The sequence below is a fragment of the Lytechinus pictus genome, chromosome 5 (genome assembly GCF_037042905.1).
Source record: "Lytechinus pictus isolate F3 Inbred chromosome 5, Lp3.0, whole genome shotgun sequence".
NCBI lineage: Eukaryota > Metazoa > Echinodermata > Echinoidea > Temnopleuroida > Toxopneustidae > Lytechinus > Lytechinus pictus.
In genome coordinates, this window is record NC_087249.1 from 8,165,572 (window position 1) to 8,185,118 (window position 19,547).

At 39.0% G+C, this 19,547-nt stretch overlaps 1 protein-coding gene across 1 annotated transcript; it reads left to right on the plus strand.

Annotated features, from left to right (window-relative positions):
• The first annotated feature begins 3,075 nt into the window (after positions 1–3,075).
• Positions 3,076–17,642, plus strand: LOC129260552 (UDP-glucuronosyltransferase 1A1-like). Its single transcript, XM_054898517.2, has 6 exons — positions 3,076–3,159; positions 6,058–6,968; positions 8,772–8,828; positions 11,082–11,244; positions 13,916–14,135; positions 14,729–17,642. The coding sequence occupies exons 2-6, from the start codon at positions 6,111–6,113 to the stop codon at positions 15,000–15,002; spliced, it is 1,572 nt and encodes a 523-aa protein (XP_054754492.2). The 5' UTR covers positions 3,076–3,159; positions 6,058–6,110; the 3' UTR covers positions 15,003–17,642.
• The last annotated feature ends 1,905 nt before the right edge of the window (positions 17,643–19,547 follow it).

The window sequence follows — 19,547 nt, forward strand, 5'->3', positions numbered from 1 at the left end:
AAAAAGGATGTCCTTTTCACGATAGGGCACGTTACGTACGTAACGTGATAAGGGTGTCAAAAACACAAAAATAATGAAAAAAGGGTGTCTATTTCGGTAGGAAAATTACGTGTTTAGGGTCGAATTTGCTGGAATGATAAAACAAAATTAAAATGTTTTATAAAGGATGTCCATTTTGCCCCAACACTTCGTGTTTAGAGTACGATTTGCGCGAGGTGTAGAAGGTGGGGTCGTACTAAACCAAATAAGGTAAAGCCGACGACCGAAGGACCCGTAACAATAAAACATTCCTGTACTTGTTTAGGGGTTCATTTCAGGGAATATTTGCCAAGAGTATCGTTTTGTTTCCAATACTTGTTAAGGGTAGGGTTTCACACGCCAATACTTGTTAAGGGGTGCATTTTCAGAATATGGAAATTACGTGTTTAGGGTGCTTTTCGAGACCCCATGGTCGCGCATAGTATCCACTCGTGAATGGAAGTGGCCCCCCCGGGATTTGTCCCTATTGCGACCATTAATTCATTGCATAAAATTTCGCAAGCTTATACACATGTTATAATAGACGCAATCCACCTTTTTTCCCGTTTTTTATACTAGTTTTCAATCCTTGTTGTAGATGCCGATAATTTACATTTTTGTAAAAATTTTACATAGGTAGTACCTTTTGAGTTGAAAAATAGCTGTTTTTCCGCTTGTTTCTTTTGGGGGGGATTCGGTTCTCTGTTATTCAGACATATTTTCGCGTGTTATATGAACGGCGCAGTGCGAGCAGAAGGCAGGGAGAGGTCCTGTACGAAGGGCCTAATTCAAGACGCAAAAGAACCATTATTCCCTTCGTACAATCAAAAAGTACATCTTTAAAATAAATAATCATATACTAATGATTATTCATGTGAAAAATCTAGCAATTTGGGATCTAGCAATCTAGCATAGGTACCTAAAGCCCCAGTCACATATAGACACGGATCATCACGGATCAACACGGCAATGCCGGCATGATCCGGGGAGGTCCGGGATAGCTTTGCCCCGGATTGAGCGTTGATGACTGTAAACACGGCAGCTACACGGCATCTTCACCCGGATCTACACGGACCATGCCGGCAGAGCACGTCGTCAACACGGACCTACACGTCAGCAACACGGACCTACACGTCAGCAACACGGACCAACACGTCAGCTACACGGACCAACACGTCAGCAACACGGACCAACCCGTCAGCTACAAGGACCAACACGGACCAACACGTCAGCAACACGGACCTACACGTCACCAACACGGACCAACACGTCAGCTACACGGACCAACACGTCAGCTACACGGACCAACACGTCAGCTCAAGGACCAACACGGCAGCTATATTGACCAGCACGGCAAATGAAAATCTGCTCATAATAATGAGCTGATATTTATTTATTTTTTATTATCCTTGTCGCAACATTATATTATGTTGTTTTTAAAAAAAGATATCAAAACTTAAAACTTCCTTAACCAGTAAAAACGCTGTTTTTCATACAACGCAGTTTACCGTTTTAACAGTAGTTGAGTACTTTAAATATTGAACGACAAATTTAATTTCGATTTGATTTGATATAACTTTATTGAAATCACAATAAAGGAAAGAAATTTACAAAGTCACTAGAAAACATAATAAAAATTAGATAGGCCCAGGTCATGACGCATAACTGTCGATGCAAGGCAGTAGTATAAAACTTAATGTACAATTTTGATGTAACAGGTACATAACATTTATTTTAAGAAAATGAAATGTGAAATAGTAATAACAGACAAAGTTGGGGTAAATATTAAAAAGAAATTAAAGAATTATTGATACATGCACTAAATTTACAAATATTAGGTTGGGGCCAATCTCCAAAGCGTAAGAAAATATCCTGAATCGTTAGATCATCCATTTAATCATAAATAAATTAAGCATGTTTGTGTCAACTGTTTAACAACTCCTGAAAAGTTCATAAAGTAAATAGCGTTGTAAAGATTTGATGGGAAAAAAGAACACGGACTGCCAAGGATACTCCAGGCAGCCACACGGACCTACACGGCAGCTACACGGACCTACACGGCAGCCACACGAACCTACACGGACCATCCCGGATGGCTTTGCCAACCCGGCAGTCCACGGATGACGCCGGATGTTTTTGACAGTCAAAAACTGCCGTGTTGGCCTCCCGGACGTTCAAGGACCAACACGGACCACCCCGGACCTCCAAGGATGCCCAAGGCGCCAACACGGATCTCTCCCCGGACCACCCCGGATCAGATCCGGGATGGTCCGGGGTGGTCCGGGCTCTATATGTGACTGGGGCTTAAGCAATATTCAGATACCATACCAACTGAAAATCTACCTCTTGTCTATTCAGAATAGCGCATTCTTATTGGTTAAATGTTTTAAGTGTTTGTCCGCCGATGCGTGTAAACTTTTTGTAATGCGAAAATACGTTCCGCCACCCTTGATTGAAAAAGGTGCAAAATATAATAAAATTACGGTGCTATTTTGCACCCTTTTCCACTTAAGGTGTAAGAAAACACCCAAAAGTTTGGTACAAGACAAATGTTTTATTTAGGGTTAAAAAAAATATTAGTGTGTATATGACTGTGTATCACCATGAACCCTACCAAAATATGTCCGTATAATGGGGGGGGGGGTGGGTGTTAAAATGCCAGTTACGAAAGCGCAGAACTGAATGAATTCAATATCTACTAGGAAAAATACTACAAGACCAAAAAAAAATATTTTTAGTAACCAAGAGCTCGCACCCCCGGAAAATTAAGCCCTACGCCCGTTACGCCCGTTAAAATGCCAGTTACGAAAGCGCAGAACTGAATGAATTCAATATCTACTAGAAAAATACTACAAGACCAACAAAAATTTTTTTTTAGTAACCAAGAGCTCGCACCCCCGGAAAATTAAGCCCTACGCCCCTAGATCGGACACAGCACACAGGGTCGGATGACTCGGAGGGGGTTATCATTCTACCCTTACAACGTGATAAGAGTGGTACCGATCAGAGTTCACCCCCAATACAATGCTCAAAAGAATGTTCCGAAACTTAAAGGCTAATAAGAAATATACCCGTGCAGCAGTGAGAGCTACAAAGCAAGATCAGAGATCGTATTCTATATTTAGGCGTACGCTGAGCATGGTGAGTATCATTCCTTAATTATTATCAATTAGTCTATTAATTAGTCTATTTTCGAAAGAAGTTTACATTATACGACTTTTCTTTACAGAAGCATGATGAAGTTAATAGTTTTCACTTTTCACAACCTCAACGGGGACAGTAAAATACGGTATGCAAAATTCAAAGAGCTCCCATGAGAGCGGATGGCCGATGTACAGAGAGGTTTTTTTAACGCAATGTAAAGCGGATTCAAGAACATATTGAAAATGCCCGTCAAAATATTGACAAAGAACAGCTGTGAGGTCTTTATCGAAAATAGATGAACCAGAACAGCAGTTTCGTCCAAAATTTCGGAGGTGACGAAATTAACTAAAAATATGTCGTTTGTCGAGTCCACGGGACGAAACTCGATCATGCTGTTTTGATTCACCAATTTCGACAAAGACTTCTTGGTTGCTCTTTGTCATGAAGGGCATTTACCAATACATTTTCTATGTTCTTTAATCCGTTTTACTCTCATAGTTCAGATTGGAGGTTGATGTATGGAAGCTCTCTTTACCCAAGCTGTATGATAATTATATTCAGCTGTATAATTATTATACTGTATAGGGCCTGAATATACACTACTAGCCGTATAATTTACTTTATTCCTTACCTTTTATTACTGTATCTTAATTGACCTCTTCATCTCATGTTATATGTATTTGTATGCATTATATGTACTTTGTATTTTTTTATTTTATATACGGAAATAAAATAAACAAACAAACTCCCAATCCCTAACCCAGTAGCCGATGATCTCGATGTAGCAAGTTGCCCCCAAATATTGTCTATATAGTAATGAGCTGAAAAGAAGGTGTATGGAAAGTGGCGGCAGATTTTACCAGCTCCGACCAGCATGACCATGCAGAAGAAAGATTTATGTCATCAATTTTGAAATAAAACATTACTCTACATAGTTACGTGAACCTACTCTAATTTAATGCTCGAATGTGATGTGTACTTTTATACTTATTTATAATGCTTTTCAGAGGGGGAACGGGTTCCAGTAAGCGTGTTGGAAAGAAAGGACAAGGCCTAGCTGTATCGTCATTTTCCTGCGTGAAGCGCGGAAACAAAGCTATATCGGAAATTATAAGGAGAGAGAAGAAGTATCGTTTAGGTTTTTATTCTAAAAAAAGAGATTCCACAAATGGGGGGGGGGGTGTCACTCCCAACGGCCCAGCTCTGCACTCGCGTCCAGAAAAAAAAGCATCGAAAGAATCCCGATATAGCTAACCAGGACTTTCGAGAAAAGTGGTACGTTAAAGTGTTGCTTTATTTTTCAAAACCATGGCCGCGACAATCACCGCTTAGAGGCCTTCTCTCACGCCATTTACGGTTGCATATTGGTTGCGAATTACTTTTCATAGGAGTATAATTTAACGTTAGTTTTGCAGGGAAATTATTTATGGATTATCCGTCTTTTTGTGAGCTTCTTTTAGTAATTGTTAACATATAAAGTGAGAAGGACACATTATAATTCACTCCTCTCAAATACTAGTACACTTTCTGCTTTCAGTTTTGGGGCATTGTTTACGCAGGATATCCCGAAACTGACTTTTGCCAAGGTGGGCACCATTGTGCCTAATTCTTTACACCGGGACTGGGTATCAGGTGCGCACACCACGGGGGGGGGGGGGGGGGGGGGTAGGTAACCGCCTTTTGTGAGTTTTCAAGAAGTAAAGAAAGAAGTAAGAAGGATACGATGATGAAGGCTGTGCTCTTGAAGTTAGAAAAAATACGACGTCAAATGTAGATCACCTCAGATCACCTTCTCCATGAAAAATACCCTGATGGCCGTACTATATAATACGGTTGCATGCGTACCGTTTATACCCATGGACCTTCATGATATATTCCTAAATCAGACTTTGTGTGCCCCCTGCCGTTTCTGCACACTGAGTAAGGATGATTGATTTTATTTATTATTATTTTCACTTCAATTTCAACAAAATGTACAATGTTAAGCGAAATATATAAAATTAAGAAAAGATCACCCTTTTATCTATTTTGCCCCCATTAAAGTTTGTACCCGTTTTATTTCTTCTCGTAAATACACCTACCCATTATGTCCTTCTGCACGTAGGAAGTCTTCTGCACGTAGGAAGTCTTCTGCACGTAGGAAAATATTAGGCATATATTTATTTTTTTAATAAGGGTTTAGTTACCATTCATGGACAAAGGTCATTTACAAGCGTTTTTCTTTCCGGCACGATGCTTCATATAGATCAGTTGGCCTATATGCAGTGAGGTGAAGAGAGTCACCGCCCCCTTCCCCCTACTCCATGTACTCGAAGCGCAACAACAACTTTGAGCAATTCCCTAATAATGAGAGTAAAATGGCAACTGAGATATGGAAGGGTGGAGAGGGGGTATGTGGGATATCGACCACAATCTTTTATTTTTCAAGTAATCATGGGAAAGGTAGTTAAAATGAACTTGAACTATACATATGGATAAATGTATTTTGATTTTTCAAGAACTGAGTTTCAAGTTTCAAGAAAATTTATATTTGATTTACTGAATACCCAAACAAGAACATTAGCCGATGCGGCGTTTATAAAAAGAAATAACAACGACTGCTGTGTAGAAACTGTCGTCACGGTTGTGTGAGGGTATAGCTAGGGGAGGGAGTGTTCCAAGATATGGGGTGTGAAAGTATGAGGGTGGAATCTCTAGACTGTCGCTAACAATACTCTTTCGTATTTCCCAACATCGTTTCCATTTTATACCCTGGCAATCTTTTCATTATTCGTCGGAGGATAATAGGATAAATATTGGGCCATAATCCAACCCACCGTACATTTTTACCCAACTTGGCGGGAATGAATTTTCTTTGAAATATATTTTTCTTTGAAATATATTTTTCTTTGACAGAGACTGACGCATGACCGATCTTCGACAATTAGCTGAATCAATCCTCTCTCGTGATGAAGTCCTTGATTATGTTGATGGCCCTAACGGTCATCTGCGTCGGGTTCACATCGTCGGCAAATGGTGCAGACATCCTCATTTCTATTGTACTCCCCAAAGCTAATAGTCATACAAAAAGCATTTCCGCCATGGCAGGAGCACTGATCCGACACGGCCACAACGTCACCATTCTCACCGCGTCCAACGTGGGCACAAAGGGATTCAAGGGAAACGCCTACAACACCGCCCTTCAGTACAAATTCATCCCTTCTGCAGAAATTGATGAAACAGTAGAAAGAGTGAGAAACGGTGCATTTGAGAATAACCCGTTGAATAATGTAATAAATTTGGCGAAGATATTTCAAATGCAACGGCAAGCGTGTCAGTATCTCTTCGAAGACTCCGCGACTCTGGCTTTGCTCAAGGAATCTCACTTTGATATCCTGATCGGAGATGTCTTTGACGGATGTGATGCAGTCCTGAGTAGTTACCTCGAGATTCCGCACATTGCCGTGACGACATCGATGAGGTATCCTTTCTTCCACGAGCACCTATACGGAATCCCCGCACCTTCGTCCTACGTATCGCTGGGAACCTTCTCACTATCAGACAAGATGACCTTCCTGGAGCGGGTGGTGTCCTTCATGGAGCACAATCTTGTCATTCCCTTGGCGGGATGGTCTCACCTCGGGGCTATGGATGAGATGAAGAATAGATACGGTATTGCTCCAGGTCGAAGTGTCCAGGAACTCATAGGCGATGCAGAGCTGTGGTTGTGTGTGACGAACTTCGCCTTCGATTTCCCTCGTCCTATAGCACCCAACTGGGTGGCGATCGGCAATATTGTTGATGTTCCAGCAAAACCACTCGATGAGGTAATTTCAATTGCCACCCTAATGATACTTATGATGACACTGAATTAAATTTTCACAATACAGCCACATTGAATCAGCCGGGTTATCACCAGAAATATTAGTTTCTTTCAATCTTTAGAAACGAAACATAACTGTATAAAAGTAACAGTTAACTCGATAAATTAATATCATGTTATTTATATCTTTATTTAAACAAATCAAATAAACACAAAGAAGTTCTGTAAGCTCTGTATAAGGAGCGCAGGTCCAAAACATAATGTATATAGTATAACGAAGCAAAACATAGACAAAAGTATATATATATATACAGTGCGTATCAAAAAAAAGTTTACACTTTGAAGAAGCAATGGGAATTAAAAAATTATACAACATGTGGGTAATTTTTCCACATATAATCTTGGGTTTGGGACTCATCTATCCAATGAAAGTAAAAGTTTTGTCAGAATGTTACACTTGAGTGAGCACTGTCCATTTTTGTAAAGTTCGCAGAAATCTGTTTGCGCAGAAATGGTCGTTTTCACGCTGTGTCAAGGGGAAAGGGCGAAATCAAACTTCCACTGCGAAACATTTCTCATACATTTCCATTGCACTTTTAGTCAATTGAAATAAAACGGATACATTCAAGCATTTTGTAACAATTTTGCCACCCAAATTGAAATTTTAAAACTTAGTAAGCACAACCTTTACCCTTTTCGTGCCAGCTGGATCTGAGGACATAACTAAATCTGAACAAAAGTTTATATCAGACATCTCCAACATTTTTCACTAAGTTTTTATCATTGAAAGTGAGTTTACATTTCATTTAATACTTGTTTCTCCAGTCACTTTTTCCAAGCTTGGCAATTATTAACAAAATGAAAATCAGGCTTACGCCATTCCATGTAAATCACAGCTCAGTGTAAAGCAAATATCGTCACGATGGCCTCGGTGTGTGGGGGAGTGGGGTAGGGCAAAATGCACTCTTCAAAGTGTTTTGGGCAAGGAAACAAATCAAAAAAGGAAAAATATATCTTCAAATCAATTTTACTACCTAAATTCCACGTGTGCTTCATGATTAAGGTCCACTTTTATTCGCATAACTATTTCAAAGTTCTGCACAAATCATTTTTCACTAACTTTTCAAAAGTGGTGCTCACTCAAGCGGAAATATTTTTCGACAATTATATCGTCATTTGCTTAAATGGATCTGTACCAATTTTAAAATGTGGAAATATTTTCAGGATATTACAAATGTATAATTTTACAGGATTTTTTCAAAGTGTAATTTTTTTTTTTGATACGCACTGTATATATGATGTTGCTTTTCTTGGCAATGCCCTCCGTTCAGTTAATTTATCTTCTTTTTGTTATAAAATGTCATTGAATATGTTGTTTTGAATATGTACTATGACTTTGATTATATATATATATATACATGTATATACTTTTTTCCCCCCTTCCACAGGGTTCTTTATTTTCAAAAAGGCATGGTATAAACATTTACAATTTTTCCGACAAACATTAAATAAACATGGTATATACATAATTCATAATAAAAATACATAGACATGTAGTTAAACTGACTTATTGTACAATCAAGTTGTCACAGCCAAAGCAAATTTGGCAAGAAAAAAGGGGTATGATACATATAACTAAGAATAAACACTGCATGGTAATAATTGTGTTAATGTGACAGATTATATTGGTTTATTTTGTTGAACGGAAATAGATAAATCTAAATCTATAAAGTACATCTTGCCGAGGTACAGTTATGCACTAAGCGCTAACAAAGTTTATAATCATACTTCATCTCTTTCATTAAAGGAATACGAAGACTTTGTTGAGGGGTCACGGGAACATGGTTTCATCATATTCTCATTGGTAAGATTGTACGAAGAATCCAAAATAAAATTTGAAAATGCCTATTTCTTAACTTGCTCCAATAATTGTGACTGGTTCAATGTTGATAAAAGGGCTGTTGGTAAAATGTTGGATTTGTTCCCATATTGAGCTAAATTAATTTGCATGCACTCTCAACACATGACCAATTAAATGTCACAAAAATATTGTCAAATATGACTAAAGGTACCAAACCAACCCCTACATCTCATGTACCTTGGTTCATATTCTAAGAGTATTTGTCAATAAATTTTCAATCGTCAAAATGCAATATTAGAATAAACGACTGCAATTGATGTGATTGATACCAAAATACATGTGTTCAAATCCGAATTTCCACCAACAAATTTACAAAGTAAGGCAAAATATGAAACATATATATGGAAGCTTAAAAACGCCACCCAGATGTTCATAAATTATAATCATCTCGTCATGTCTATATCTCTAAGGGAAAGGGATAAGATGTCGAGATCTCGGATCTCGTCATGTCTACATCCCGTGGGAGAGATGATCAGATGGCAATATCTCGGATCCAAGATCTTGCCATCTGATCATCTCTTCTAAACGATGTAGACATGACGAGATCCGATATCCTGCCTTCTGATCATCTCTTCTAAACGATGTAGACATGACGAGATCCGATATCCTGCCTTCTGATCATCTCTTCTAAACGATGTAGACATGACGAGATCCGATATCCTGCCTTCTGATCATCTCTTCTAAACGATGTAGACATGACGAGATCCGATATCTTGCCTTCTGATCATCTCTTCTAAACGATGTAGACATGACGAGATCCGATAGCTTGCCTTCTGATCATCTCTTTTAAACGATGTAGACATGACGAGATCTGATATCCTGCCTTCTGATCATCTCTTCTAAACGATGTAGACATGACGAGGTCCGATAGCTTGCCTTCTGATCATCTCTTCTAAACGATGTAGACATGACGAGATCCGATAGCTTGCCTTCTGATCATCTCTTCTAAACGATGTAGACATGACGAGATCTGATATCCTGCCTTCTGATCATCTCTTCTAAACGATGTAGACATGACGAAATCCGATAGCTTGCCTTCTGATCATCTCTTCTAAACTATGTAGACATGACGAGATCCGATAGCTTGCCTTCTGATCATCTCTTCTAAACGATGTAGACATGACGAGATCCGATATCCTGCCTTCTGATCATCTCTTCTAAACGATGTAGACATGACGAGATCCGATAGCTTGCCTTCTGATCATCTCTTCTAAACGATGTAGACATGACGAAATCCGATATCCTGCCTTCTGATCATCTCTTCTAAACGATGTAGACATGACGAAATCCGATAGCTTGCCTTCTGATCATCTCTTCTAAACTATGTAGACATGACGAGATCCGATAGCTTGCCTTCTGATCATCTCTTCTAAACGATGTAGACATGACGAGATCCGATATCTTGCCTTCTGATCATCTCTTCTAAACGATGTAGACATGACGAGATCCGATATCTTGCCTTCTGATCATCTCTTTTAAACGATGTAGACATGACGAGATCCGATATCTTGCCTTCTGATCATCTCTTCTAAACGATGTAGAAATTACGAGATCACAGATCTCATCTGATCATCTCTTCTAAACGATGTAGAAATTACGAGATCACAGATCTTATCTGATCGTCTCTTCTAAAAGATGTAGACATGACGAGATCCAAGATCTTACCATCTGATCATCCCATTTAAAAGATATAGACATGACAAAGATCTCGTCATCTTATTATTTTCCATAAGAGATGAAGACATTACGAGATGATTATATGAACATCTGGTTGGCACTTTTAAGCTTTCATATAAACAACATATACATGATAATTAAATTACAATATACATGTATGTCATGCTTTCTCATATTATGAAGCGGCCCAGTGGATTGGTCTCCGGTCTTTGAAACACAATGTCATGGTTTTTATGCTATGTGTTTTTCAATGCATAAAAAGTATATATCTTGTAAATTTTGTTCAGTTCCTAATCTCTTCTGGGCTCCGTAACACGAAGGTTAGCGATTTGCCTCTCATTTGAAAGAGCTCTTTTGATTGGCTTCTCTAGTCAGTCTATACAGTGCAAAATTGTGCATCTCGATAGGCCATTTCATTTCACGATTAATCGCCTTTGTGCTAGGGGGTCCACATTACTTATAACCAACTCCTTGCTTATGTGAATATCTCCGCTACATTATGCTTTCAAACACGTACAGGGTAACAACCACAGCATAATGCCGTCACACATGACAGAGATCTTTGCACGAGTCTTCAGTGAGCTTCCCCAGAGAGTCATCTGGCGGTATACCGGACCACGCCCTCGTTTCCTTGGTAACAACACCAAACTGGTAGAATGGATGCCTCAAAATGACCTCCTGGGTATGTCAAACTAGATACTTGTCAAGCTGGTCGCATGCATGGCCCTGGCAGTGGCGTAACAGGCGGGGGGCCGGGGCAGGGAGCAAGCTGCCCCCCCCCCCTGGCGGATTTCACCGGGAAAATAAAAAAACGGGGAAAAAAAGAAAAGGGAGGGAGAAAGAAAGAAAGGGAAAGGGGAAGAAAAGGGGAAAAGGAAAGGAGGAAAAGGAAAGGGAAAAGTGAAATAAAACGAAGAAAAAATATATACTTTTTTAATGGAAAAGGAAGAAAAGCGGGAAAAGGAACGAAAGAACATTTGAGAAAGAACAAATCATTCCGAAATAGCCCTATGTAATACAATAGCATGATGGGTATTTAAAAGATGACAAAATGGCAAACAATAGCGGGAAATGAAGGTAGAATGGAATTTGTCAAAGCTAAATTGGAAAACAAAGAAAAGGGACAAGAAAAATGAATTAATAACATGACCGGGCTCCCGAGGATAGAAAATAAAGAGCGGGAAGAAAGATGGACTGCATTTTGCTATAAACTTGCTAAATTTTATGCAAATAAGCTACCGGGGCTTTGCCCCAGACCCCACGCAGTAGGGGCTCAAATGGCTCTATAACGCCCCCCCCCTGCATGTAGGGACCCTTCCTACATTAAGCTTTACGTTCCATCACTGGCGTACAGGCCCGGGGGGGGGGTCTTGATTCCACACCCAAGAGGAAATAAAGAAATTATGGGAGACAAATATGTATGATGAAATGAATGGAAACAATGAAATGTGTTATTTGCTGAATATAATGGAAAAATCTATCACATAATTAGAATTTAATTTCAATAGGCATTTTTTCCAGCTCGCTTTGCTCGTTGGCGACTTTTTACAAATTTTTCCACATTTCTATGCTTTGCCCCCTCAAAATTTTTGGTTCAACTGGGTTGAATAAATGTGTTGTGTAAAAGCTATATTTTGTATATACACGCGATTTGATTAAATATAGCGACAATCTGCGAGGTTTAAATGGCTTAATTTATATCAAGAAGTTCCGAGGGCTCCAGCCGGACCCCAACCGCATAGCACTGCCGTATATTAGTATGGAAGGGTTGGGCCATGGTCCCCAAAATTTCTACAACCAAGAAAAAAGGAGGAAAGAAAAGCAAAGTAAAAGTGTAGGATATGATATCATTTACTGAATATAATGTCAAAAAATATCTCCAAGTTAGATTCTCATGAAAAGGTGATTTTTTTTCTCGCTCGCTTCGCTCGCTCGGGACTTATATCAAGCAGCTTTTTAGCACATGCGCCATACTGCGCCTCTCGTTTTTTTTTTACTATTCACGCTACTGTTGTAAAGAAGCCTGTTCACAGTGGCGTACAGACCACAAATAAGGATTGGAAAGAGAGAAGAGTGAAATAAATTATTCTCTGGATATCGTGTCAAAATCTATCATAAAATTTGATTTTTTTTACAAAAACTTCAAAATTTTTGCTCGCTCCCTTCGCTCGCTTGCAACTTAAAAAAAAATGATAAATTCTACCTGATACGCAATATCTGGCCCTCTCAAAATAGTCGCCTCGTTACACCATTACGCCTGTTCATACCATGATATGACCGGGAAAGTTTTTGGCTCTTGCCCCCCCCCCCCCTGGTCACTGACCCCTGTTAGGCCGCTGGGCCCTGGGAAGCGGGGGTGCTGAAGCACCCCAAGATTTTCATGGGGATGCTGCGTGTGTTAATAAGGCAGCATCCCCTGCAACTCTGGTAGGTGTGGCAAAATGTAGAAATATAAACAAAGTGACCAACATTTTGTAGTGAAACCATTATTTTTTTTTTTTTTTTGCTTGCCAAATTTCTCTGGGCCAAAATTACATTCACTTCGTAGTGACACCCCCCTTTTTTTTTTGCTTGTCAAATTTGCATCAACACCCCCTGTAAAAAAAATCGTTCCCATGGCCCTGGCTGGTCGGCATCGGTTTCAATGAGCATTGAAATTAAGGTAAAATATATACATTTTAAGTATAGGCACGCTGCAAAAACGCCGGTGTTGATTTAACACCAGCCCGGAATCTATTTATGTCCACACCAGAGAAGTGTTAAACAACACCAGTTTCGTTTTGGTCTAACACCAGATAGGTGTTTATACAACACCAATTAGTATTAAAACAGCATCGGTTTGATTTCAAACTGGTGTTGTTTTAATACTTCTCTGATGTGGACATAATAGATTCGGGGCTGGTGTTAAATCAACACCTGAGTTTTTGCAGTGCATAGGAAAAGTGTCAACCCAATCCAACACAGTTAAGGGACGTGCGACTTGTGGGCCAGTGGGGAGGGGGGGGGGGGTCAGTGGATCTTTACCTCCCTTTCTCGCTTTGTGCCCTTATCAAAATACTTTACTATTCTTTATGAAGGGAATTAGGATGTTCTGGCGGATTTCTTTCTCATTACATATAAACTTTTCTTTCTTCCTCCTTTTTTTTTACTAGTACCAAAAATATACCTTTCAGTAAGCATTGTAGACGTTCCACTGGATCAAAATGTGTTCATATACATTTTTCCAATTAATGTGCTAATATGAGAAGAAAAAGAGGAAACATATCTTTTAATTTGGAAAGAAAAATATCACCACGTAACGTTTACACCTTTATAAAATATAAATTATCGTTTGGTATGATTGAATAATGTAGGTCACCCGAAAGCACGACTTATGGTATACCACGGAGGTCTAACTGGGATTTTTGAAGCCATTAACCACGGTGTACCGATGGTTGTAATGCCATTGTTAGGTGACCAGGAAGCCAACGCTGTTAAGGTCAAAGCCAAGGGCATGGGAAGACTTCTCCCAAAAAACTCCATCACATACGAGACCGTAAAGGAAGCGATTACGGATGTACTTGAAAATCCACGGTAAGTAAGGTTATCACAATAACGCACTGGCGCATAGATGCGGGGGGGGGGTTTAATTGGTGGCCATCCCCCCCCCCTTCCCGGGTCCACGACAAAGAAACACTAAAGAAAACATAAATAAAAGGAAAGGAAATAAGGAAATAGTGCAAAATATGATATTATTTTAAGAGGTGTATTTTCAAAATCTATCACCCAAATAAATCTTTTTGTATTTTAAAAATGTCAATAATTAATTTTGCCTGCTCGCTTTACTCATTCGTGACTTTTTAGAAAGTGTATCCTGTGCACTACTTCTCCCCCTCGAAGTTTTGTTTTGGGCTAATTATGCTATAAATATTCATAACTAGTAAGAACGTTGAGTCGTCTCAAGAAACTTAATTGTACTATCCCTATTGCACATAAAGCGTAACTATACAAGGGCATTGTAATTCAACTCAATATGTATTTGGGCAAAGGACTTTATTTTTGGATTGAACGTAATTGAACGTAATGAACGCAGCACCCCAGAAAAATATTGGGGGCCATGAAACATAGACAGGAATAATTTATGAATAAAAGCAATATGGATGCATCCGGTTTCATTTTTTTTTTAGGTACAGCGAAAATATTCGCAAATCCTCAAGGATTTACAGAGACATGCAGTCTGATCCAGATGATGTAGTGGTCTACTGGGTTGAACACATCCTCAAATTTGGAGGGTCACACCTGAGATCCAGAGCCTTGGAGCTCAACTTCATTCAGCTTCATTCCCTCGACGTCCTCGCTTTCATCGTCGGGATCGTACTCGTTATCGTCTTCCTTCTCTTTTCATGTTGTAAACGATGTGTCTCACGATGCTTGAAAACTAGAAAATCTAAAGTGGAATGATTTTCAGTTGTCAATGATGGTGGTGAAAAAGAAGTTAAAGTCGACGGACAAAAATGAAAACAGAGACAGACAATATTGAGACATGTTTTCTTTTTAATAATTGTTTTCATTTAAATTATTTTCAAATTCATTTCAAAGTCTTGAAGGGTTGATAGATCAGCTTACGCTCTATTATTATTGTCGTGTGTGTTTAGATCTTTTCATTCGTCTCTTCTTGCTATTTCTATCAAGATGAAGAAGGGAAGAGGAAAAGAAGAAAGAAAGAATATAACGAAAAGGTATAGTAGATGGAGATGAAAAATATGAAAATGAAGTGGTGTTCTTAAATGAGTCGAGATAGTACTAACAAGACCAGGGGCCCGTCTTACAAAGATTTGCGATTGATCTGATCTATCGCAACTATGAAAAGCCAACGTCAACATCTAAAATACATTTTTGTTCAAATTAATTACTAGAAATGATGTACATTCATACATTATCTGTTTTCATGACAATTCAGTATGCTTCTTTTTGTTTTCAAAGGATATCAAATCTCCGAAAGAAAAAATTATGACATTGTTGGATTTCCATAGAGTTACGGTTGATCAGATCAATCATAACTCTTTGTAAGACGGTGCCCTGGTCCATATAAACCAGCATTTTTTTTATTGATTCACTTGTACCGCTTTCATACTGACAGCCGAAATGGAGTTACGCCACTTTGGAGGGAAGTATGAAAATTCTAGGATTATTTCTATCCGGATTCGAGGCGATGCAGCGGCGTAACAGGGGTCGGTGGCCAGGGGGGGGGGGGGGGGGCAAGAGCCAAAAATTTCCCGGTCATATAATGGAACAGGCAATGGCGTCATAAGGCAAACATTTTGAGGGGGCGATATGGCGTATCGGGCAAATATATATATATAAGCGAGCGAAGCGAGCGAGCAAAAAAATTTTGACATTTTTAATGCAAAAATCAAATTTTGTGATAGATTTTGACATAATGTTAAAAAGATGATATCATATTCACCCTCCTCTCTTTCCTTTTTTCTCTCTTTTTTGTACGCCACGGTGAACAGGATTTTTGTTATGATTGTGAGCATCAGGGCGAAGCTCTATATGCTCGAGGGGGCCGAGTATGGCGCTTCTGGCAAGAAGAAGCTTAATATAGGTCCCGAGCGAGCGAAGCGAGCGAGATAAAAAAAAAAAGATGAGAATCTAACATGAAGATACATTTTAACGTGATATTCAGACAAATATAATACACTTTCCTTTCTTTCCTCATTTTTTTGTTTTGTTGTAGAACTTTTGGGGGCCATGGTCCAAACTCATCCATATAACAGTGCTTTATGGGTGGGGTCCAGGGCAGAGCCCCGGAACTTCTTGATATCAAAGCCATTTTAAACCTTACAGATGGCCACTTATTTTAATCTAATTGCGAGTATATTTATATAGCTTTAACACAACACATAAATTCAATGCAGTTGTGTATCGTAATCATCAAATATTGTAAAAAGTCGCCAGCGAGCGAAGCGAGCCAGAAAAAAAAGGCCTGTTCAAATGAAATTCTAATTATGTGATAGATTTTTACATCATTATAGCAAATATCATGTCATATATTTTTTTTCATTCATTTCATTTCGTTGCCTCCTTTATTTTTTTTTATTTCCCCTTGGCTGTGGAACCACCCCCGGTACGCCAGTGCTTCAACGTAAAGCTTAATGCAGGAAGGGTCCATATAGGGGCCGTTATAGAACCCATTAAAGGTTACAGATGAAGAGCCCCCACTGCACGGGGTCTTGACTCTTGGACAGAGCCTTTGGAGATTTAGTTTATGATAGACTTTCATACGACATTTATGCTATATACCATCCATTTTTTTTCTTCTCGCTCGTTATCTCAATCCTCGGCAGCCCGGTAGTGTACGTTATCTTGTCCCTATTCTTTATTTTCCAATTTAGATTTTGGCTAATTCCATTCTGCCTTTATTTCCCGCTTTTGTTTGCCTTTTTGTCATCTTTAATTTATTTCCCTGTCTTACTAATCATGCCAATGTATTTGTATATCGGGGCGAATTGTTCTTTCTCACTTGTTCTTTTTTCCTTCCTTTTTCTCATTATCTTTCCGTTTTCCCTTTTTTGTTTTTTCTTAGTTTTCTTTTCCCTTTCCCCTTCCCCTTTTTTCTTTCCTTTCCTTTTCTTCCCCCTTTTTTTTCTTTTTCCCGTTTTTTTCCCCCGGTGAGCTCCGCCAGGGGGGGGGGGGGGCAGCTTGCCCCCCCCCCCTGCCCCCCCCCCCCCGCCTGTTACGCCACTGAGGCGAAGGTCCGCACCGGAAGTGCGGTATTGTCTATCTCGCGCGTATTTGGTCCCGCGTATTTCTGCATAATGGGGGAGATTCCGCGCGCCACATTTATGACGCGAACTCGCTTGGAAACGACTGCGGATACACCGCTGCTGCCAGTTTGAAAAGTGGTTGTAATGTCGGTCCGCTGTACAAGCGTATCAACTAAATCCAAAGTTACTCTGGTGTAACTCCACTTTGCCTTCAATATGAAAACAGCTTTGGATGTTCGAAGATTTTGATCTCTATACGAGCTGTATAACATTCGGATATGCCCGCTCGAAGTAAATTTTGTACAATTTATGGAAACCTTAACAAAATGTGAAACCATTATCTCATGGGGTTTATTTCCAATTGGTCTAATGCCGGGTCTAATGCCAATTCCTCTAATTACCAACTCGTCTACTATCATTTGGTCTATCATCCATTCGTCCACTATCCACATGGTATAATTGCCATTTTGTCCATCTCACTATTTCGTCTAATAACCAGTTGGTCCAGTAGTCATACCATTTGGTCTAATTAGACTGAGTGTTAATTGGGCAAATAAATGAAAATAAAACGGATATTAGACCAACTGATTATTAGACGAAATGGTCATATACGAACTGGTGATTAGACGAAGTGATGATTAGATCAAATGGTTATTAGACCCTTGTTAGACGAAATGTTGATGGACGGAATGGCATTAGACTAAATGAAAGTAGATGTGGTGAGTGGATGCAATTTACCTTTCATGGATAGGGTTAGGGTTTATAGATGAAGATCAGTCTCGGCCAGGCACATTATTCCGCTTAATGAATTTCTATTCTAAAAAAGAGGGGGAATCAAAGTGAGTATGTGGGTGTGTGTGGTGTATTTGCGTGTGTTGGTGGGTGTTTGCGAAGGGTTTGCGTGTGAGGGGCACTAGCGTACCTACGGGGGGGGGGGGGCAGAGGGGGCAGTCTGCCCCCCTGACGAGCCACAACCCATATCCCTGCCCCCCTGACGAGCTTGAAAGACCTTTTTTGCCCCCCCCCCCCTGACGAGCTTGAAGACCTTTATTGCTGCCCCTGACGAGCTTGAAGCTCTTTTTTTTTTTTTTTTTTTTTTTTTGCTTGTCAATTTTTTTTTTAAAGAGAAAATCCTAGGTACGCCATTGGTGAGGGGGGGGGGCAAATTCATCACAAAATTTACACAAATGAAGAGTTTAGTTGCAAAAGGGGTTAGGTCAACTTTGGACCATTCCAAGAAAAACCATGTTTTTTATTCTCACTTATTGCAATATTCTTATGAGAAACCATGTTTGCTAGTAGGTCCATGGAGAAACTAAATTGTCATGATGTACTACCTTATCATGTGAACATCAAATTGGGTATAAAAGAAATCTACCTGTCTTCAATTTTTTTCTACACATTTAAAAAAAATTATCATTGTGGACCTAACCCCTTTTGCAAGCAAACTGAAATGAATCCAATCTCTTTTGATTAAAAAAGTGATTTTTCTCTGCCACTTTCATTCACGTTTTCATTTGAATTTCAAACTTTCTTTGGTATCATCAGAGTGACTAAACATTTAGAGGTTTAGAGACAGAAAACAATAAAATTTATGAAAAATGGACCTAACCCCTTTTGAGAAATGAGTTCTTCAGAACAGTTTAGTTGCAAAAGGGGTAAGGTCCACTCCAAGAAAATAATTTTTTTAATTCTCCCATATTGCAATATTTTTATGCGAAACTGAATTTTCATGAAACTCTACCATAAGAACATAAAATTGGGTATAAAAGAAATCTACCTGTCTTCATATTTTTTAAGATATTCTTTTCCAAAAAAATATAGGTGGACCTAACCCCTTTTGCAACTAAACTGAAATGGACCTAACCCCTTTTGAAAAAAAAAGGGATTTTTCTTTGCCATTTTAGTTCACTTTTTAATAGGAATTTCAACTTTTCTTTGGAATCATCTTATAGAGCTACTAAAATGTATACATTGAGACATAAAAATCAAATTTGATGAAAAATTGACCTAACCGCTTTTGCAAGTGAGCTCTTCAAATATAGATCCCTGTTTGTTAACTACGGATGCAATAGTTATCATTTCCTTTCCTTAAAAGTATATATGTTTTATTAATTTTCTTATTTCAGTACTTTATACTTATTTTCTTTCGTATTTCTTTCTCATTTTAACATTTTTTCCGAGTCCGAATATTACTGCTAGTAGAGTTAAATAATAATTAGGTAACTATTCACGT